General features: G+C 39.0%; 1 protein-coding gene across 1 annotated transcript in view; it reads left to right on the forward strand.

Moving 5' to 3' along the window:
• Positions 1 to 23,192, forward strand: part of RPS6KA1 (ribosomal protein S6 kinase A1) — a gene marked incomplete in the record, with an annotated part of 1,961,688 nt that overhangs the window by 1,721,554 nt on the left and 216,942 nt on the right. Inside the window, 2 exon segments of the mRNA XM_044084242.1 lie at positions 8,234 to 8,359; positions 18,829 to 18,918. Coding sequence (XP_043940177.1) covers positions 8,234 to 8,359; positions 18,829 to 18,918 — 216 coding nt within the window.

The raw sequence follows: 23,192 nt of genomic DNA on the forward strand, positions 1-23,192 counted from the left end.
TTGCAACAGGATCTAATCTGGAGGAATAAAAAGCTATCGGTCTCTGTTTATCCCCATGTACCTGTACCAGAACCAAAGTCATATATCCTCCCTTACAATCAACCATTTGTACAAACTGCTTAGAATAGTTCGGAAAACCCAAAACAGAGGATCCTGCTATCAATTGCTTAATTCTATTAAATGCTTGTATTGCCTTATCTGTCCACTGTATATTACTTTTAGCTGCCATGGGAATGTCATAGATCAGTGCGGTCAATGGCCCTACTTCAGCATAATTAGAAATCCAACTTCTACAAAAATTAGTCACACCTAAAAACGACATAATCTCCCGCTTAGTCGTGGGCATAGGTGCTTCAAGAATTGCTTGTTTTCTTTTATTTTCCAATTGTCTACCTTCCTGCGAGATTAAATAACCCAAGTACTTTACTTGTGCTTTCCACAATTGTAACTTCTCTTTATTTACTTTATGTCCTTGCTCAGCTAAAAAACTAAGAAGGGCAAGGGTATCCCTTTTACAACTTTCCTGCGTGGGTGAGGCCAATAAAATATCATCTACGTACAACAGGACCTGACTTCCCTCTGGGGGAACAAACTGAGCTAAATTCGCAGCCATTTCTTGTGCGAATATTGTCGGACGCTCACAATAACCCTATGGCAATCTGGTGTATGTGTATCTTTTACCTTGGAAAGTGAATGCAAACCAAAATCTACTCTCCTTGTGTAGTGGTATGGAGAAAAAAAGCATTGCTTATATCTATGACAGAAAAATATCTGTGCTGAGGTAGTAAATCATTAAGTAATGTATAGGGGTCAGGGACCACCAGTGCTCTTGGGATCACAGCTGAATTAACTGCTTGTAAATCCTGAACCAACCTCCAGGACCCATCCGTTTTCTTTACAGGAAACAACGGAGTATTGCAGGGTGAATCTGGGCATTCAACAAGAATTCCTACCTGTTTTAGCTGCTCGATAACTGGCTTAATTCCTTCCTCCGCTTGTTTACTTAACGGGTATTGGTGCTTACGAGGTCTAAAACATGACTTTGGAGTTATACAAACTTCACCTGCTGTTTTCATCAGTCCCACATCTCCTTTACCTTTTGACCATAAATCTACAGGCAAGGCACCTAACGCACTATCTTCCTCTTGAGTTAGGAGGATTTGTCATGCCATTTCTGTTTTGTCATCCCTGAAGTGCACGCTTGGTCGTGCCCAAGTCACCCAATTTAATCTTTGTACCTGGATCTGTTGATCTTTTAACTGTCTTTCAGACATTGTGTCTCAAATCGTTACCTTTTTCGCCAAATCTACCCAATGTGTCCCCACTGCATTAGTAACTGAAACATGCGGTCTATAACTTGAGCGATATAAAGAACTCATTTCCTTAGTCAAAGTACAGGTTACTACTGTATTACCTTGTGTATCCCAAAACATATAATTCAAAATTATCCTTGCACACTTGTGCTTAAAGGATTCTTTTTCAAATTCTTTATCCGGACCAAGGGCCTTATAGAACATTGTACAATGTAAGTGCGCCGCAACCTGCGGTGACCCGCTCCTAGATTTACTTAAAGCTAGATTGATCAACTCTGTATCAACCCTCCCCGGGCTGTCTGAAATCAAGTCTAGGCTATACCAGTAAAACAAGTCTTGTACTCCCTGTAATACTAAGCCATCCTCTAACCTTTTTGCCTCAATACCTTTAGGTGTGGGAATTGCCGCTACTCCAAACACATGCATCAAATCTCTTCCCAGCAAATTAACTGGACAAACTTTTGATATAATTACCCTACACCTAACAGTTTGGTTTGTTTGCGGATCTGTGAACAGTAGAGGATGAGACAGTGGTTCCTTATAAATTTTCCTGTTTGCCGCTTTTACAAGGACAAACTCATCTGTTTCACAGTTCGGAGGCAGAACTGCTGGGCCCAAACGTGTACGCGATGCACCTGAATCACATAAAAACTCCACTTTCTGTCCCTCAACCAAAAACTCTATCATGGGTTTCTGATCTAGATGCATAGCAATACCCAAATTTGCCAGGTTTATGACTTCACAGTCACAATCCCGCTCTTCCATTAGAGTGTTCTGACATTCATCGTAGAGAGTGTCTGCCTCTTCACTATCCCCATAATGAAGATGGCGCCTTTCTTTACTATCATATAGTCATGCGGAGCCCTTGTTCGTAAGCTGTGGGGGATGTTGCCACTCTTCACAGTCGGCAGCGAAGTGCCCACGTCTACCGCATTTAAAACATTCTCCACGTTTTAACCTTTCCCTATAGGCTGAATGTCCACCCGGTTCATTTAATGTGTCCCATTGCGGGCCCTCACGTTTTTTTACGCCACCACGGCGCCCTTGCCCCCTTTGGTCCTGTACTAAGAATATACCACCATCATCCCCTACTGCCAACACTTGTACTTTCTTTTTCTTTTTTAGATTAAAATGTCGCTCAGCATGTCGTGCATATTCAAACAAAGGCTGCAGTCTACATGTTCTGTGATCTACCATGTGCTTAGTAATAAAACTACTTATCGGAGCCTTACAACCTTTAAGGAAAGCATTCTTTAATTGCTGTTCATACAGACTATCATTTGTCTGATCCTGTGGAATCATCATTCCACAATGGTTATTGAACACTTCTGTCAGTCTTACAATATAATGATCTACAGATTCATCATCATTTTGGAGGTACTGATTTATTACTGTCCAATCTGCTCTTGGACGCCACTTATCAGAAATTCTCTTTAACAGATCAGTGACTCGCGTATCTAACACCCCAGAATTATGCTTTAATGTAGTGCCATCATCTGCCTTACATGTCCAAGTACCACAAACTAAGTGCAAATCTGGACCTAAGATTTGTCGCACTACTTGTTCTACTTCTAAACCATTTAAGATGATAACTTAAACGCATACCAACTATGTCCTCAGAAAACTTTTGAAAATTAACCTTGGGGTGAGGAATACCATCCGTAGCTTGTTTTATATCCTCTCTAGCCCAGGGGCGATAAACTAAAATAGTTGGTTCTTGTCCAACATCTCCTGCTTGTGGGTTTGCAACTTGTATTAAGGGAAGAGCTTCTGAATGGTCAGAAAGTTTAATAGCCCAACGTCCTTGCCCTGCTGGTCCTGACCTTAACTGCATAGGTTGGTCTACCTGTTGCAAAGCAACTTTAGGTACTACGGGAATTTGTGGGTAAATTGGAGGGGTCACAACATTTCCTTGAGCAGCTAATAACCCACCCTGCTGTACAGATCCCACATCTTCAGACTGATATTGAGGAGGTTCCCCCGGTATGGCAGCAGCAATTTCACCATACGGTGGGGCAGTTGCCTGCCTTTGTACTGCACAAACTGTGTGCTCATCCTCTTTATCTAAAAATAAAGCTACTTTTCCACTTGGCACCAGTGATCCCTTTTGATTTATTTTTTCTTTTTCCTGACACTGTTTTTCTTTTATAGCTCGTTTATTTGCTTCTTCTAACCATTTTTGTGCTTGGGGAAATCCCAATTGTCTTTGCTTTTTAGTTCTAGTTCCTGCATCCCTTTTCAAATCTCTAACCAATTTTGCACAGGCATTCTTATTCAGTGTACCATCAAAATCATATCTTAACTTCCACTTTCTCAAAAATTTAACATTATTTTTGTTTAAACTTTTCATATACTTCGCATCAACATTTAAACAAGCATCACTCTCACACTTACAGCAACTTGAACCCATGTTTTCCTAGATTTCTTATTTTAGGACTGTATATTTTAGGACTACATCAAAATTATTTTTACAGGGCTTATTACAAAATGGGGCTATCTTAACGGGGATCCTAACAAAATAACAGGTAATCCTAACAAAATAATCTTAACAATTATTCCTACCCACCCTGAACTAAAAATAAAAACTCCCTGCCGACAAGGTTAAATTAAATTAAAAGAAAATTGTTTTCATCCTACCTGAACCAGATGAGACTCCATTTCCCCTTTTGGTTCGGAAACCGTCCCTCAGATAGGGATCAGAGAGCGGCCGGCCTCTTTCCAACGAAAAATCAGTCGGAGGGCTTTTCGTCGAGGGAATCTTAAGATAAGAAACCCTCACCTGCGCAGGTTTTTCGGTCTCGCTGTCGGTCTGATCCGTATCTTCGTAGAGGTTTCCGGTCCAAAGGACCAAAATGTCAGAAGAAAAATTCAAGCGAGTCGCATGCCTCAGGTGATGAAAATTTCCTTTATTAACTGCTAACCAGATTACAGCAACATGTTGGCCAAGATGATCTCAATCTGATCAGCTTGTTTACTGACATCAACTTTTATACTTTCCTGTTACCAGCCAAAATAGCTTTTGTTACATTTCTGACAGTTGACAGTTGGCTATGAAAAACATCTAGGATCACAAATTACCTCAGAAAAGAATGTTTTACCTCAAAACCCCAGCTAGTGTAGAATGTTTACCTCAAAACCACAGTTAGTACAGAATGTTCAAAAAGGTACAGAATACTTAGTTCAACAGTGGTAGCTGGAATTTTCCAGGACACACAGCTTGCCTCAGTAAATTAACTCTTACTCAGCCGTGCGTCCTTTTATCAAGCTTTCATTTAATAGAAAACAGATGTTATTCAAGTTCATAAGCAAACTACATCTATCATAGATAAAGCCCATCTTTAATAAACATGGTTCAGTGACCTTTTCTTACCAACACTTCAGCAAATAGCATATTCATTTTGCTAGATGGGAGAGACAAATAACAGTATGTTTTAAAGCTTTTTCTCTTAACATTCAAGTAATGTTTAATGGGTAGTTTTTTTTTTTTTTTTTATCATACTCTAATGACATTATAGCTATTTCAAGAAATGAGAGTTGGATGAAAAAATGATGATATTGAATTATACTTTAATTGAGGATATTTGCTTTTCGGCTCAAACAATTTGAATTGAATTGCTAGCAGTTGTGTTTGATAAAGTGGAAGAAGTAAAAAAAAAAAAAAAAAAAAAAAGCAATGACATAAAAAATAAAATAAATTAGTGCTTTCTGGAAAACATTTAGGTTGTTTAAAATGGAAGTTTATTTTATTAATTCTATTATTTTAGGTAGGTTAGGTTATATAGGAAGTATATGTATGTGCCCAAGTGAAAACAAAACAGAAATAATTAGGTGTTTTGCATCATATGATAAAGCGTGAACATAGGAAAATGGGAGATTCTGTAATAATCAGTCTGGCAGTGGCTTAAAGAATTTAGGCGCTGTTAATGAGCTGTTTTCTGTGGTTGATTCCCTCAGCCTCCATTGCTCAACTGTTTGACTTTGAGCAAGTCATTTAACCAGACGCTGCTCCCGGGCTGAGTCTGAAAAAAGGTCCATGGAGGTAAGAGAAAACAAATAAAAATAAAATAAAATGAAAGAAGTCATCCTTTTATGCATATGGCATTGTTGCACATATACTGGGTGTTAATATGTAGAAAGACACAATAGCTTTTGGTTGTTGGAAAAATGGTCAGAGGTAATGATTAAATTGCATTTTGTTAGACTGAATATGCATTCAAAGGATTGAAAATTCTGTAAATGTCATGTGCAAATATTGAAATGGTTTTAAAATAGTGTAAAGCTATGTAAGTAGTATATATGGGTTATATAACTAAATAAACTGTACTCTTTTTGATAAATATCTTTGGATCATTTATATGCACCTGAGCTGCCAGAAAAATAAAAGTAAAGTATTACTATTTATTTTATTTTATTTATTTTACATTTGTTGACCAGTAAAGTCCAACTGGATTCATATCTATTTTCAGTGGAGGCCCGGGGAGAAAAGCTCCAGAAATACAACTTATGTTAACAAATACAAAATAAAGAGTACAAACCAACAGTTCAGCTACAGTTCATGCAAACAATGATTACAGATAAGACGGAAGTAAACAATTTGAGTTGGTTTTGGGTACTGAGGGACAATGGTGTAGAGTACTGTCTGAGAAAATATGCCAGGAAAAAATGAAGGAAGAGAAAAAAATAACAATGAGCGCAAAAAGAGGTAGGCTGTGGGTGGTTAACCTGGGCTAGAGCAGGTGCATATCCAGTGGTTAGTGAAATAATTTTTAGCTGCAATACTATTCTGTATAATAAAACTGGAGACAAATTGGGAAAGTAGATCAAGAATTACTTTGATACATTTCAGATGTTTATAAAAGCAGGCGTGTTTGGGTCAGTATTAGTTCATTGAAGTTTACTTACTTTGAACGACTGTCCATCGAACATTCAAATCAGTGAACGTTTTTCCAGTAATTAAACTAGTTGGTCAACATACAAAAATTTGCCCTTTTCCCCACTGTAGAGGGATCTCAGAGTTGGTGTGTATGTGTGTGTATGTATATGCGTGTGTGTGTGTGTGTGTGTGTGTGTGTGTGTGTGTGTGTGTGTGTGTGTGTGTGTGTGTGTGTGTATATATATATATATATATATATATATATATATATATATATATATATATATATATATATATAGGGGTCTGCAGGGTGCAGCCCTCCACTTTATTGGATTTAATTTTAATGTACAAAACAAAAAAAGCACTAAGACACAACGTACATAAAATAAAACAAATTTAATATAACTGGTAAGAGCTTTCACACAATACGCTGTGCATCATCAGACCATATACAGCAATGTAAACCATCAATTAAAATAGAATTACAAATCCAATAATTTTAATGTGTTTGTGTTTCGGATGATGTGCTGGCCAACTAATTTACTTACCTGGGAAAAACTTTTGTTGATTTGAATGTTCAATGAACGGCCATTTGCTGATGTTGGTTTGATGAACAGCTGTTCGAGGTAAGTAAGCATTAATGAACTAATAACCAGTATTTTGTAATCTTGTCTGTGAATTTCCTTTAAAGTTTGTTACCCTAAATAAAGCACCTTAGAAAGATTAAACTTTTTAATGTACTCTGTAAAGTGCTTTTTGTTGTAATTATCTGAAATACAAGCTAACCTAAAAGACACTATTACTTTCTTTTTTCCCCTCTTTCTCTGCCTCAGACTGCTGACTGTCAGATTCCCTGGCTGATAAATGAACTTTTCATTTCTTATTCACTGGGGCAAGAACTGTGTAAGACGGTCATCATTAAGCCACCCGTCAAGGATTTTTCTGTATAAACCATAAGACCCTTCCTCTTTGTGGGTGAAGCACAAACTCATTTATGTACCTTTAGGCAGCTCCCCCTCCCCCTGAGCAAATAAAAGCGATAAGTGCTTTCTGGAAACGAAATTGTGTTAAATGAATTCCTTTATTTTAGGTAGGTTGTTATGTAGGAAGTGTGTGTGTGTGTGTGTGTGTGTGTGTGCGCGCGCGCACATGTGTGTGCCCAAGATGCAGTTGGTTAGTGTCATATGGGGATCAGGAGATCATCCCAGGTTGTATTTACAACTCTCAGACTTGCACAGATACATTTAATTTGATGAATACATGGCCTGTAACTTTAGCAATTTCTGAAATTTTGCTCTAAAACTTTCAGAATATCCATTTCATTAAACAACAGATGAATGTAGCTCCAAATAAAAATGTATTTTCTTTTTACTGTCTCAAAAGCATATCCGACCTTTAGTTGAATTAATTTTTTATGTCAGAAAATACAGTACCAGATAAGTTATTCTGTTACACAACTTAAGGCAAGTGTCCACTATATAGATATTACCACACTCCAAGGAAGTACGCCAGTCACCCTTCAGGTTCATGCTTAGCAGTGCCCCGTAAAGAAAGGTGAGGGAAAGCTTTACAGTGCATGACTTCTTACTTTATTATATGTTTGGTTTTGCTTTGTGTTACATGTCCACTTGTTCCATGGCACAGCGGTGTAACATCACAAAGTAGTGTTATGACCTGCAGACTGGTCAGAGTTCTTTTAAGCTGCTTGGATAGGTTGCACGTGTTGTGTAAGTGTACATACAGTGAAGATGGTGCTCTCTACGCGCTCAAGAGTCTCTTGAAAAGGCAGGATGTTTTGTTATAAGCAGCAGTAGCATTATTACTTACATAAGCAGCTGTCTGGTGTACATAAAAATATGGCATGAGCTGGAACACTGTCATTTGTAAAGCTTCAAAAACAGTTTTCTTTACCACTGGTGAAAAAATTTTCCATTTTTTGCGCCTTTTACTGAAAAACACATCACAATAAATATTCTTTGTTCTTTAGTATAAGCTGTTGATGAACAAAATGAAAGATAAATCAGGTGTTTTTTTTTCTCTCTTACAGCAATTACATGGGAAAAATAATCAATTAAGTGATGGCTACTTTGTGAAGGAGGATATTGGAGTTGGCTCGTATTCAGTATGCAAACGCTGCATCCACAAAACAACAAACATGGAATATGCTGTCAAGGTCTGAGAACTGTATAAGAAATCTGACTCTAATATGTTTGTTATTGGAAATGGGGCATTCCCACCATATGTCAATATTCCTGCTTGTTGCCAAACTGCTACTTTTTTCACATAGTGTGTTCTATAATAGACAAAGGGAGCCGCTGTTGTTGTTAGCACTCAGTTTAAAGCTGACTAGCCTAGATGGAGTTTTGAAACTCCTACAAGCCCTCCCCCACCCCCAGTTGTAAGATCACATGCAAAGGTGAAACTGCTAATAAGGTAATTCTTCCAAGTGTCTATGGAGTGGGCTTGATGTGGAATTTATTTTCAGAAAGTTTAATGTGAAGGTCGGAACGTGACCTCAGCACCCCCCCCCCCCAAGTATTTCGGTAACCGAGTAAGGAGGGCCATTGGTCATCTTCAGATCAAATGTTTTACTGTTGATATGTTTCTCCAGTTAACTCCAAAACATTAAAAGCTCTGTTTAGTAAGATTAGCAAGTTTGTTTTTGTTATCCCAAAGAAGGAACATCATTATAAAGTCTATGAGAGGGAAGACTGGCTCTCGGGCATAGGATGTCTTGACCATACAATATGTCTGCCCATCTTTAAACTGCAGTACCCAAGCTACGTTCTACTGTCAGCTTGTCTCACTGCTAGAGCAGAACAATGTAGTCTGTCTTCTTGCAGTAACACTACCCTACAGGCAGGGGGGAACCCACTAATACCCTCTCTGCAGATTAGCCAGCCTCTGTGGAACACAGCCTTGACCTACCAAGTGCACCTACAAGCTCAATTCCAGCCAGGCAAGCTAAATTTACTGGCAGATGACCTAAGCAGAAATCTCATGGACCCACACGAGTGGAAACTGGAACCAAAGATATTCAACATTTAAATAGTGCTTGATACCATTAACAGGCACTGACATCTGTTTAGAGTGTCCTTGACATAACTTCAAGTGACCCCTTCACATTTTGTCAAAGGAAATGTTTTCTGATAGTTGGCACAAGGATGGCATAAGGGGTGGGAGGATGGCATAACGGTTAAGTGGTTTACCTTGTAGACACAATTTGCAGGGTTTGATTCTCACATGGGGTAATTGGCTAGGCTTGAAAAGGCCCACAAGGGTAGTTAACCTAGTACTAATTTATGAACCTATGAAACCTGCACCTTGGCTGGGAACGAATGTTCCTCAGCTGTAGGAGCCACTCCCTATCCTCCCTTGGCCCTACTGTCTGTGCAGTTTTCCGTGAGACATTCTGGAATTTGAAGTGGATTAAACTAAAAACTGGAAACAAATGTAGTTACATTTTATTTATTGCACAACCTTTCTTCTCTCTGCACATCTTTCTTTGCATATTTTCATTCCCTCCTTCACGATGTAGCATACCTTCTCCTAAAGATGAAGGCAACTGTGGCATAGTGGAATGCCTGACAGTGTAACCACTGCTGAAAACTGCCATAGGACTGTATTTTTGTTTGTTTGTTTGGCGTGGGTATTTTCAGTTGTGCCACTTTGTTAGTGTCATTAATTACATTTAGCTGCTGTTGGTAACCATGCTTCTTGATCATAATATAGTCTTTTATAGACAATTGTTTTATCCGTTATATACATCTATTTGCAGCTGTTTTCCTGCCTCGTACTTATGTTTTGTTGAGAAAAGGTCATGCACTAACACATTTATGAAGTAGGCAAATAAAATGAACATACTAGGAGAAATTTTAGCAAACCATTTTAACCAGGTAAGTGCTGCTTTGACAGTCTTGAGCGAAACAGCTTTGGTTCTTGGAAATTCCCTAGTCTGAAAAAAGAAACTAGAGAAATACATTTGCTAATACTTTTCCATCATCTCCGGCTATTTTTCTAACCTGTTCATACTGTCTGAAATTGCTTCAGGTGTAGTGTAATGGGGAGTTTAGACATGTTACTTCATTGTGTTCTGCCTGCACTCTTATGGACAGCCTTGTCAAGCAATAAAGGAATCTAGGTTTTATGGCTGGTGGGCATTCATTCAAATTAACTTTGCACAGAAAAAGTGGCTTAGAAGTGAATTAAATATAAAAAACGATGTTTTGGGAGGTAGTCCCGTCATCATACTTCTGTATCATGAGGGTGGCACCTTCACAACTAAAATAATCATCTGTGGGATTACTGCACTTGAAAGAGAATGAAATTCCCCCTTTCAGTAACCCACTATAGTGATGCATTTTTTTAATCTGTAAAACCACAAAACACTGCTCATTCGTGAACCTTTTGTGCTTCTTGTCAGAAAAATACTTAAATGACAAGAGGCAAGCTGTTGATTCACTCTAATATCTACCATTTTAGCATGAGTCTTTGCTTTCCTGACAGGTTTTTCATATATTGCATTGTATATGTCTGAGTATCTTTTAAAATTTTCACATTATTAAAATTGTGTAAATAGGATGTGGAGAAAGGACTAAACAAAGGCTCTGTGCTACTGAATTTCTAACTCTGCATTTACAATGCTTCATATATAAAGATGATTATATGGGTGGGAGGGTGGCAAACACAAGGTCCAGGGTTCGATTCTCACATGTGGTAATTGGCTAAGCTTAAAACTGCCCCCAAGGGCAGTTAACCTAGTACTAATGTATGTATGAGAACTTTTTTTTAATTGTACACAGCATAACATCTAGTGAACAATCACCACACGACTATGATGTGCATAGTTAGCGCATGACTAATGCATGGTAAGTGAAGACCAAGTTTTATAAAAACAAATCTACCAAAAAAAATAAAAATAAAGTACATAATTGAATTTGCTTAACTTGTCATCCATCTCAGTTGACATCACATTGTGGTCAGAATTTGAGATATGTCACTGCCAGAGCTTTCTGGGCAGCACCACTGCTCTCAGTAGCACAACCACAATATTCTGCAGTTCTGAGACATGGCGAAGCTTCACTGAGCAGCATCCCATTAGCGGCTCATTATCATGTCTCTGAATCAAACTAAAGGTGCTGTTAGACCTAACCCATACTTGTGTTCCAATATGCAGTGCAGCTGCACAAGGACTGCTAACACACACACATACTGACACTTGTGCACGCTCTCACAAGCAGCCTCACACATGCTCGCAAACATCCAGACAGCTGCAGTCATGCCCCTACACGCACTTACTGTCATTTAGCATGTGTAGCCAGTAGTGTAACCAGGGTGGGGTGAGGGGGGCAGCAGCCCAGGTTGTAAAATGTTAAGGGGGCTCAGTCAAGAGTCCTGCATTCTTTTGTTCTGTACTGAAATGCCAGTACAGAAAGGTGCTACAAAGCAGAAGCCTTCATTTGAGCTTTGAGGGGGGGGGTCTGTTTATATGAAGCAGTCTGGTACCATTTGGGTTTCCACAGTAAAAGTCAGTCTTTTTTTTTTCACTTTCTCTTCATTTGAAGAGCTGAGGTAGTGGGGTGCTCTAGCAGGACAAGCACCAACAGTGATGTTTTGGTTCAGGAAGCAGGAGCGCATTTTATTGATAATAGCCGAGTTATTTAAGCTAATAGGGCTGCCTGAGAAAGTTATGTGAGCACCTAATGTGGAGAAGTATGAGCTACCAATCAGCACCGTGTTGTCTGTAAGTAGTGTCATGAAACAGTATGAATGGTGGATTATTTGGATGGCCCTGATGTCCATGAGTCCCATATTAGCTATAGTCCAGACCATTAAACACTGTCCACTATTGCTCTATTTTACTATGAAGACTGCCTTGCATCAACAAGACTGACTGTGTGGATTGTGACAAAAATCAAGGCTTGGCAAAGTAAGTTGCAGGATTTTTTTTTTTTTTAAAAAGGTGACATGAGCACAGGAAGGAAAAATTCTCTCTCTCAGTTGTGTTGACATGGTTAAGGCTATAAGCTGCTAATGAGCTTCATTGTGTAGAGCTGGGTTTGCGGCCTTTATTTTTGCTTACAAAGTGTAGAATTCTGATCAAGGGTCTGATCCAGTCATAACCAACCAGTGCTGCTAGGATGTCCCTCAAAAGAAGCACCTGTGTCTGCTGGGACTACCCAGGTTAACGTTTAATTATTTACATTTGTTTACCAGGGTACAGCACTAACCAAGAATCTCGAATTGTAGGCCCTGCCAGGTTGTAATGAACATTAAAACATGGTGCAATTACTGCAACATAAACAGAAAATACAACAGAAATGTGTGATAACCAGTGGTACACCAATGAGTTCTAGTACATTATACATTAATTCACACCTTGACAGCAGTGTATTTTATCAAAAAGCTGCGGTATATTAAAAGGTGAAGCAAGTGGGGTTGTTCACCACTGGAAAGAACATGGCGAGTAGTGTAATAAGACAAGTAGAGTGCAGTCCTGTGTAAGTGAGAGAAAGTAAATATGGAATGGGCTAGTTGAGGACAGAATTAAATACATATGTACATGGTGTTTGTTGTATCATGGGTTAGTGAGGGTTATTAACGTGTCAGTCCAAAGGATAATAGAGAGGAGATTTGTTTTATTATAGTTGCATTTAAATTTCTATTGCAGAAATTGTTTGGGCTGCTGTCAGAGATTAGAGTATTTTGACATTTCAGTTATATGTTCAGATAAGATAAGGCACTAGGATTAAGATGCTGTGGTCAGTGCCGTGATGTTTAGAGGTGAGTGGGAGTGTAGGTCCTGCTCTAGCATGACTTCTGAGGTTTAAGTGAGGGGGGTTGTGATCAATTTCACGGTGGGTGATGATGGGGGTGTCTTAGTTAAGCAATATGAAGGGAAGGGATACAACCTACACAGAGACAGGGAATATATACAGACTCCACAAAGAAAGAATCACGGCCAAAACCTCAACCAGAGAAGCAAGTCCTGTAAAATGGCAATGCCTGTTGCTGTACGACTGTAACAATGATCACTTGCTATCGCACATAGGTTCATAGGTAAGTACTAGGCTTATCTGCCCAAGGGCATTTATAAGCCTAGCCAGAATGTGTTGGCTTTCGCCACCCCCTTAGATTAGTTCCCTGTGCCTCTGTCCAGCAGAGCCATTAGTTCCCATATTCAACTTATGCTAGTAAAAACAATCACATTATGTGCATTGCTAATGTTTATGCTAATGTCTGTGATGGAAAGTAAAAATAAATTATGGCCAACTTGCAACCTTTAAATGAACTGCAGTCCCTCCCCTACCGCAGTCATTTTTTTTTTCAAAACAGGGGGCAAAGGACCAAAATCAAGGACAGATATTACCTTTATACAAGTAGAATATTAGAACAGCATGCTTTGGGTTAGTGTGCTTTTTCTGAAAGCTGTTAGGTGGGGAACTCAAACATCTGTCATTATTTAGTGACCACAGTCCTCACTGTTTTGCCAGCAGAATGCACGCATTACAAGGAACAGCCCAAGCAGGAGTCAAAAATGCAAAATCTGAAATTTAAGAGCATCTTTGCCCGACACACAAACATAAATGTACTACAATCATTTGCATGTGCACTTACTGATGTGACTGTCAGAGAGACACTCGTATGACTGTACACTTCAGAAGTTTGATTTCTTCAAGATTGCGCAAAAAGAAACACAGTTTGTTTTCTGTCTCAAGCTAGAAATTTTAAGACTGAAATAGAAAATCTTTAAATAAAATAATACTGCAATAAAAGAAGAAAAATGGGAGGAAAACAATCCAAGTACAGAAACCAAAAAAAAAAAATCAGATTTACTCGCATAGCAGTTAGAGCCTCTTTTGTGGTTTACTCCTTGATGTCAGAGGTTTTGAAGACAAACTTAAAATGGTACAGAATCAGTTGTCCTTGGCTTTTTTGTCAGTGTACTAATGTTAAGAAACTGAACTATGGATTAGTACAGATTGATTAACTCCATTTAATATAGTTAACAATATAAATGCAGGATTTCATGGTAGCAGGATGGGGGCACTTATCCAGTAGGTCATTTTCTTTTTTCATAGTTTTCTTTTCTGCTATTTCATTAGCTTATGTCTTGTTCCTTGCACTGCATGACCTGGCTCTTTTCAACTTATTTTTTCTCATCTTCATAATTCTAGTCCAGCTGTTACGTTTTCTTTTTTCATGGCTTTGACATTGGTTTGCACGGCCTTCGTCCATTAGTATTTCAGGTTTTTTAGTTAGTGCATCGGCTTTTTCTTTGTTTTGACTTTCATTATCTACTTTAATTGATCTGGCATACTTTCATGCTGGCCCTATTGACAGTGTCTCAGCCATTATCTTAGTATGGTGTCTCAGTTGCCTGGCCATCAATAGCATATTGTGACAGATGTTTGGTTGGTGTCTGTCCTTTACTGCTTGCAGCAATGCTGACATAATGACTTGATTTGCCATTGCTCATCCAGAAGGTGGGTGTCTACTTCTGATTCTAATCTTCATTATGCTGTAGTAAACTTTTAGTAGATGAAACTGCTTCTGAGCTCTATTGAACAATATGTATGCAGTGCCCTGCCACACAGTAGGTTGACGCTAAATGGTAGAAACAGAGGTTGACAAGTGTGTGAGATCAACAATCCCCAAACTGGGAAATATTTCCTTTCCCTGGGGAGTGTGTAATTTTGAATTTAGTATATATAATTAGTGAGGAGCACTAGCAGGTTTGCCCCCTGCAAAAACACTTGCCGTTGGTTTACTCTAGTCTGGGTAATCCCAGGAACATGCACAGAATATGTTGTTCTGAGTGCGTTCAATGTTAGGACATCAGTCTGTACGGTGTTGGAACACAGTGCAACAGTACATTCATTACAGTGTCCTACTCTCGTGTGTGTGTGTGTGTGTGTGTGTGTGTGTGTGTGTGTGTGTGTGTGTGTGTGTGTGTAATATATATATATATATATATATATATATATATATATATATGTGTGTGTGTGTGTATATACATGCACACACATGTTGTGTCTTTTGGCTTTTCCCGGTTAGGGGTTGCCACAGTGGAACTCCGGTCTGCTAATGATTGGCAGTAGATTTTTACGTGCCGAGTTGCTGGCCCTGACGCACAACCTTCAACGAAGGTATGCCCATTCACGCATGTCTCCACACAGAAGATGCTCTAGCTGAGAATCGAACAGGACAACGTCTTAGTGTGAGGCGACAATGCTACCGCAGCACCACCACCGCAGTGTATACATGCACGCACATACATTATATATAATAATGCATACTATAATGAGATTAAACTGTTGCTTCAGTAACCTTTGTGGTAAAATATGTCTTCTGACTTCTTTCCTCTTGATTTTTTATTTTTCTTCATTGAACCCAATGACTGATCAGTGGGTGACAGTTATTTCATTGCTATGAGGCAAAGTATAATATATATATATATATATATATATATATATATATATATATATATTGGACGGTGCAGTGGTGGCGTTGTTGCCTTACAGCAAGTGGTTTTCCAGTTCGATTCTCGGCTGGGGTGCCTTCTGTGTGGATTCTGCATGTCCTCCCTGCATTCGTGTGGGTTTTATCCGGGTGCTCTGGTTTCCTCCCATGGAGCATTTCTCCCCAGGCCTCCGCTGAAAATTGATTTTGTTCCAAGTCAGACTTCCCCGGTAAAAAAATGTTAAATATATATATATATATATAGAGATATATATATATATATATATAGATATATATATAGATATAGAGATATATATAGATATATATATATATATATATATATAGATATATAGATATATATATAGATATATATATATAGATATATATAGATATATATATATATAGATATATATATATATGTATATATATATATATATATAGATATAGATATACAGATATATATATATATATATATATATATATGAGCATATAATATAATATAATGTAATTCTTGATATTGATATCTGAATTACTAGACTCTTCTAACACTTGACTCAGTTGTAGACTTAATTTTTATTTAATTTTATACTCATTTTTTACTTATGTTTGTTTATATGTTGTGCTCAGAAAGGTGCTGTAATGGCAGTTGCCACTGTTGAAGTCCTCGTACTGCATATAGATGTGTAGACTGTTAGTACGCTAATGATCCAAGGGGCCTTTCTAGGCCTAGGCAAGTTTTCCCAAAATAATAATGATCTCCTGCATCCAAACAGGACACTGAGAGCCATGCATTTGTAAGCTACCACTGTCCATAAGGGACATGGGTGCCAGGCGTGGTGTGAATTTCCTATTCCCCATCCACTTGTCTAGGTTGTGCTTAAACTGAGTAATGCTTCACATGGCTGGGAAGCCTGTTCCATAGGAGATGCAGTCTCTGGGACACATATCTGTCTGTCCATCATGTTTTAAGTCCAAACACTGAAGAGAACACAAACCAACTGCGAACAAAAACCACCGGGAGACAAAGAACTAAAATCTACAATTTTAATGCGTACAAATAAAATAAGAAATAAAACAAGACATACACGTGAAGCGCTTTTTGTCCGGCTCAGTAGCCAGACTTCATCAGAGGGTCTGATGAAGTCTGGCTGTTGAGCCCAGACGAAAAGCACTTCACATGTATGTCTTGTATTTGTACGCATTAAAATTGTGGAGTTTATTTCTTTGTTTCCCGGTGGTTTTTGTTCGTAGATGTTCTGTTGAAGTCAGACAAAGTTCAGGTCTCTAGACTTCTGGTACTTTTTGACCTACGAATATGTAAGAGATTCATAAGTGTGACTTTTGCAGATGCCTTGTAAGCCAGGCATAGATCACTCCTCAGCAATCTATAGGAGATGAGTAGAGGGAAAGGCCGTTGAGGCGCTGTTCATAAGGCAGTTTTATTATGCTTTGTATTCTTTCTGTAATGAACCTTTGAGGTTGCTGTATTTGTTGCATATGCCTGGTCAGGTCCATACCAAAGGGAGCACTGTTCTCTATGATTGGCCTCATAAGTATAGAGTACAGAGGGATAATGACCTTTTTGGACTTCTGTGCCATGCCCTTATAAGTTGCATGTCATGAAAAGATTTCCTCACCACTTTGGCCACATAGGGGGGGGTCGAAGGTAAAGCTACTGTCATGTGCGTACCCAGATCCCTGACCACTGTGACTACTCTTAAAGGTGTATTATCAATATGGTAATTAGCCGGGATGGTTGATTTTCCAAAGGGTACAATTATGCATTTCTTAGCATTGAGTTTAAGGCCATGGCTTTGGCACCATTTGTTAGTCGGAGACTGACCTTCCTGAAGAATGCTAGTGTCTGCAGTGGAGTCAATGATGACCCACAGCTTGCAGTCATCCGTAAACTTAGTCAGCCATAAACCTTCAGCATTTGCTTCTATTTCAGAGAAGCAGATGCCAAAAATGAGCAGGCCCAATACTGAGCCCTGGAGGACTCTGCTAGTGACTGGCCTTTTGGTAGAGGTGGCCTCACCTATTTTGACCTACTGGGTTCCATCAGTGAGCCAGATGGCTGTCCAGTAGGTGATAAATGCTACATTACCCACATGGATCAAATGTATCATGATGGATGAATAGCAGAGACTGGAGAAAGGCTTACGTTGCAATGGATGTTAAGTCCTTTGCCTCCTATGTAAGGTTCTGGTGACAGGATTGCCATTTTGTGTGTGTTGTACATGTGTGTGTATTAACACTTTTCTAAATTGTTATGTTTGTGTCTTTGCTTGCTAAATATTAGACCTGCTCCCCATGGGTCTTGAGCACATTCTTCCCCTCAACTGGGGAGTTCCTAATGTGAGAATGAGAGCTGACCAGAGGGGTCCTTCATTCAGGCAGCCGTGGAGGTCAGTTTTTCCTTTCTAGCATCTCCTTACTAAAGGCATTTCTAGGTAGGCAATAGCCCACCACTGGTGGCTGATATGAGCAAACATGTCTCTGTAGGGCCTCCTCTACCTTACAAAGGCATGTGTTTTCTACTCCTACATGTAATGAAGGCTAACATTGCTGTCTTGGGATTGAAACCCTAGTACCCATTCTTAGCAGTTTTTGTGCCTCTCAAGTTTGTGTTTGCTTGATGGAGATCAGCTTACCAGAACCACTGTTATGTCCCTGCAGAATGGATGAGTCAGTATCATCCACTCACTACTATCCACAAATGTGTGAGCTGCCACTCAGACTCGTGTTCATCTGGGCATATGTCTCCATAATCATACTTGAGATTGAACTGAAACTGCCTCACCAACATGCATACACATACCCCATCTGATTTCATTTTTTCTGACTGACCTCCCTTCTGTGAAATCTGCCATTTCCTGGTGTGGCCTGTGTGACCTGAAGGTAAAAAGCTCCTTCAAATGCTAAAAGTGCAATGACTCTCAAGTTCTTCTGCTTGTAAAGGTCAGACTTAAACCATTTACATTTTTGTGAAAATTACTGATGAGGGAAATATATTTGCAGTATCAGGCCAACTAAATCTTTAACTGTTTGTCTGGGTATCAGGTCCCCTTGATTCAAGTTTCCTTGTTACTTAATCTAACTACTGATGGTTGCAATGTTGAGTGTGATGTGTTGCTGAATGGGTTCTAAAATTGTCATTCCTTTTCTTTTCTTGCGCAGATCATAGATAAGACTAAACGAGATCCATCAGAGGAAATTGAAATCCTGCTTCGATATGGACAACATCCTAATATCATCACGTTGAAAGATGTAAGTATGCTAATGGTGCAGCTGTACTGACATGAAATCCACCATGATAAAGCATGTTTGCTCTTGGCCCAACATATTTGCTTTGATTGTTTTTCCAAACACTGAAAGTTGTAAACAGACTTCACTGAAATGGTGGCTGTGGTGCACAAGGTCATTTTGTGACCTTGGATCTAAAGTGATACTTTTGGGTGATGGTAGTAATGTATGCCAGGTGTTTAATGAGTAGCCTTTACATGTCTGACCGTAGACTAGAGCTGAGAATGAATGGTGCCTTGATACAGCTTAAAAACTATTGAATTGTTGGTGCCCAAACAAAACTTGGCTCTCATCTTTTCTTCACTGGACATATGATCCCTGTAGGCAGATAAGTGTCTCTTTGCCATGGACTGATATGATGCAGAGCTGAATTATTCAGCATGCAGAAATTTGGTGTCTGATTCTCTTGCATCATTTTTATAAACTTTGACTCTTAACTGGAGCTGTATATCTAAAAGTTTGTTTGCAGGATGAATATGAAATATATTTGAAATTCTGCTGCCCGCTACATAGTAAGTTGGATGTTGTGAACATTGTGATGTCTGCTTCCAGTATGTTGTGAAACTTGTGATTTATTTTCTTGATATGTTGATTAAGAAATGTCACAAGGCAGTGTTAATAATTTCTAGGTTGGGCCAGGATGGATTTTGCAATTGTTTTCTTTTAAAAATTTAGTTGCTTGCTGTGTAGTACGACCAACCATTATTTACTTAAAAAAGGCAATTGGGAAGGAAAATAAATTAATACACACTTTAGATGAGGAATAAGATCTATTATGTTTTATTAAAAAATGCCCCTTTCTAAATATGTTTATAATGTGAGCTAATGCTAACAAGGACAGTGGGGTTTAACTGTAATTATCTCTGCTTAATGAGAACTATCATATGCAATAATCCATGAAAAAAGGAACAGAAAGCTAAGATTTAGAGCCCAAAGGAATCTAAAAATATTGAAAAGTTCTGCAAGCAGTTAAAAAAAACAAAAATGTTGGGATAATTTAGCTTGTGTTATAGAAGGCATCAAGGTTAACTTGATAGTATATGCCTCCTGTTCGGCATATACTTCTCGGAGGTACAGGCAAGCACAGGAGGACTGTGGCTGACCAAGTTCGTAGACGACTGCAAACTAGGGGCTATAATTGACTCTCCGGCTGACACAGACATCCTCCAAAAGGGTCTGACTGACACGGATACCTAGTGTCAAAATCATGGCCTCACGCTAAATGCCAAAAAGTACATAGTCATCCCTTTTGGAAAAAACAAAGTACCCACAAACTACCACATAGGTGGTAGTCCCCTAAATACGGAAGACATAATAAGGGATCTGGGACCCAAGTAGATAGTAATCTCACCTTTGATAATCACATTGCCAATGTGGTTAGAAAATCCTTCTACGTGGCCCACCTAATCACAAAAGGGTTCACATCCAGATCAAAAGAGGTCATTGTGCCCCTCTACTCAGCAGACCCATCATAGAGTACAATGCCCCTTGTGGGATGTACCTTACAAGACACCTGCAACAGCTGGAAAGACCACAGAAGTACCTCACCAAGAGGATCACTGGCCTCAAACAGATGCCCTGTGCAGCTCGACTGAAGAAACTCCAGTACTCTGTTGCATACCGCCTACTCAGAGGTGATCTCTGCCTGACATACAAGGCCATGTCCAACCCAGAATTGATGGACATGCTCCACCTAAAGAAAACCTTATCCCCTTGAGCCACACACTCTAGGAATCTAAACCTCATCACAACAATAAATAGGACGTGCTGGAGGGATAGATTCCTTTCCCAGAGACTTCCCATGCTTTGGAACAAGATCCCAATCTACATTAGGCAGAGCTCCTCGCTAACACTCTTCAAAAGAAACCTTGACGAGTGGACAGGAAGACAAAGCAATTAGATCAGTCGTCACTCAAGGTTTCAAAGGCAGTTGTCACCTCTTCTGACAAATTTTCATAAGCAAGGAAAACAAGTGACATATGAATTGAATGGGAATAAACAAAGCACAACACAAAGAGCAGACGATGTAGCTGAAGTGTATGAAAGACTGGAGTCAAGGTGAGGCAGCAGTTCCTGTGGAATGCTGGGAAAAACAATGGAAGACAATGGGCTTGACAGAGTGTGCTACAGTGTTTCTTAAAATATTAAATATATTAACATACAATCCTAATCCTAAAACTGTGTAATTGGTGGAGAAAACAGATGTTTAGCAGACACTATTGACTTTGTGCTATACCTTTTCTACCATTGTACAATGGAAAATGCAGACTGTGTGCAACATATTGTGAATGGAGCATCTTTGATAGACATTTTTGCTTGTCTGATTGGTATTGCCTATGTTCATATTAGTCACTAAACCATTGTTTTCTAGTGGTCGGGAAAACTTACCCTCGTTAGAAGTGAACATTCCTAATGTAGCTATGCACATCATTTCACATGAGGTGTTTACTTGGCAGACAGTAAACTGGGGAACCATGCAAAGAGAAAAACATACACAGATGACAAATGTAAAGAGGATATTAGCAACAGAATATCATTCAGAACATAATTTCATATAGTCGACTGTGGAGAAGTGTGCAGAAAAGACAGCAGAAAGGAAATTTTTTTATATTAAACACATCACCACTGCAATTATGACTGGTGAAAAATATGACAGAAAATATTCACATGTAGTGAAAAGCAATGAATTTCTTGGGAAACCAGAGCCACCATTAGGGTTGCCACCTTTTCAAAATGACCAAAGTGAGACTGTTTTTATAGAAATGTGTGATTTTGCAGGACAAAACATACCCACAGCTAGTGCAAAGGACAGAACTTCATGTTTTTGCTAAAATAAAAGGTTTTTATAGCATTTGAGTTGCTTATGCTATGTCATATAATATTTATGTGTTGCAGATACAAAATAACTGTTTTATGCAACTATTAAAGAAAACTAAAGAAATATATTTTGTTTTAAAATCTCAGGACATTTGCCATTTTTTAGGGGTTTTTTTTGCAGTACACAACTGCCCAAAATGGGACTGTCCCTCCCAAAGAGGGCAGGTGGTAGCCCTAGCCACCATAGCTAATAAGAAGTATAACATAGAAACATTACTGCAATAGTTGTAATGTGTACTGAAAAAGGGAATAAAGGGATATGGACATAATTTGCTAAGCATGCAGTCCATGAGACCAGTAGGGAGGCTAGCCCAGATTCCCAATTGCTGCAAATCACTGCCTGGTTAAGTGACCTGCTCAAGGTCACATAGTAGGAAAATGAGGATGGAAAGATTCAAACCGTATACTTTTACTACTAGATGCAGAACTTTAGTCCTCTGCACTTACTGCCTGTCATTATCACAAGTTCAGTTAGAGGAACAGGAATAGGTTGCTGCAAGCCTCAGTTCACTGATGGTCAGAGCCAGATCATGGTGAAATGGACCCTAGGTAGCGTAGTAGATTGGGGCTCCACCAGCAGCTCCCCTTGTCCCCTGCTCTGCAGCCATTCCAGTGTCCCATTACTTGGGTATTTTTCCTCAATTACCATAAACACTGTTCAAACCTGTCAGTTTACACACGATTTTCTTCTTTACTTCTACAATGATTACAGATATTTGGATTTAATTTAAAACTTTTATTTCAAATTTTATAGCACAAACACTGATAGACATTTGCTAAACAAAACAATACAGTCTCACAGTGAAAATGGACTTGGCATCAACAGTAAACTTCTCTGCCCTTGAGACTCGCATTCATTGAAACCCACATTCAAAGAAAATGCATCTTGCCAGTTGTGGATGAAGTTTTCCTTTGGGATGTCTTCAAAGGCTTCTACGTTCAGCCATCAAGTGCAACTTGCATCAAACTGCTATTACTCAAACATTAAACATCTAATGTTACTTTTACTGAACAGGCATTATTTTGAAAATAAAATCATTGAATAGCTATAGTTGGCCAACATAAATGAACCAAAACATCCTACTTACTTACTGGTAACTTAGCTGTAAGAAAACCTGCTATTCCCAATTTAGTGCGACCTTGGAGTTGGTATGTATAATTAGCAGGGGTTGTGGAGGGAGGATTCAGTGAACACTGGACAGTGCTTATGTGGGGAACTGTGCCCCACACATCCCCTGCTGATTATATATACCAACTCCATGGTCACCCTATATTGGGGAAGGGCAGGTTTTGTTATAACCAAGTTACTGGTAAGTAAGTAGTACATTTCTGTTCCATTATAATGGCCAACTATGACCATT

This window comes from Protopterus annectens, chromosome 1.part1, assembly GCF_019279795.1.
Source record: "Protopterus annectens isolate FY-2018-M chromosome 1.part1, PAN1.0, whole genome shotgun sequence".
Lineage (NCBI taxonomy): Eukaryota > Metazoa > Chordata > Ceratodontiformes > Protopteridae > Protopterus > Protopterus annectens.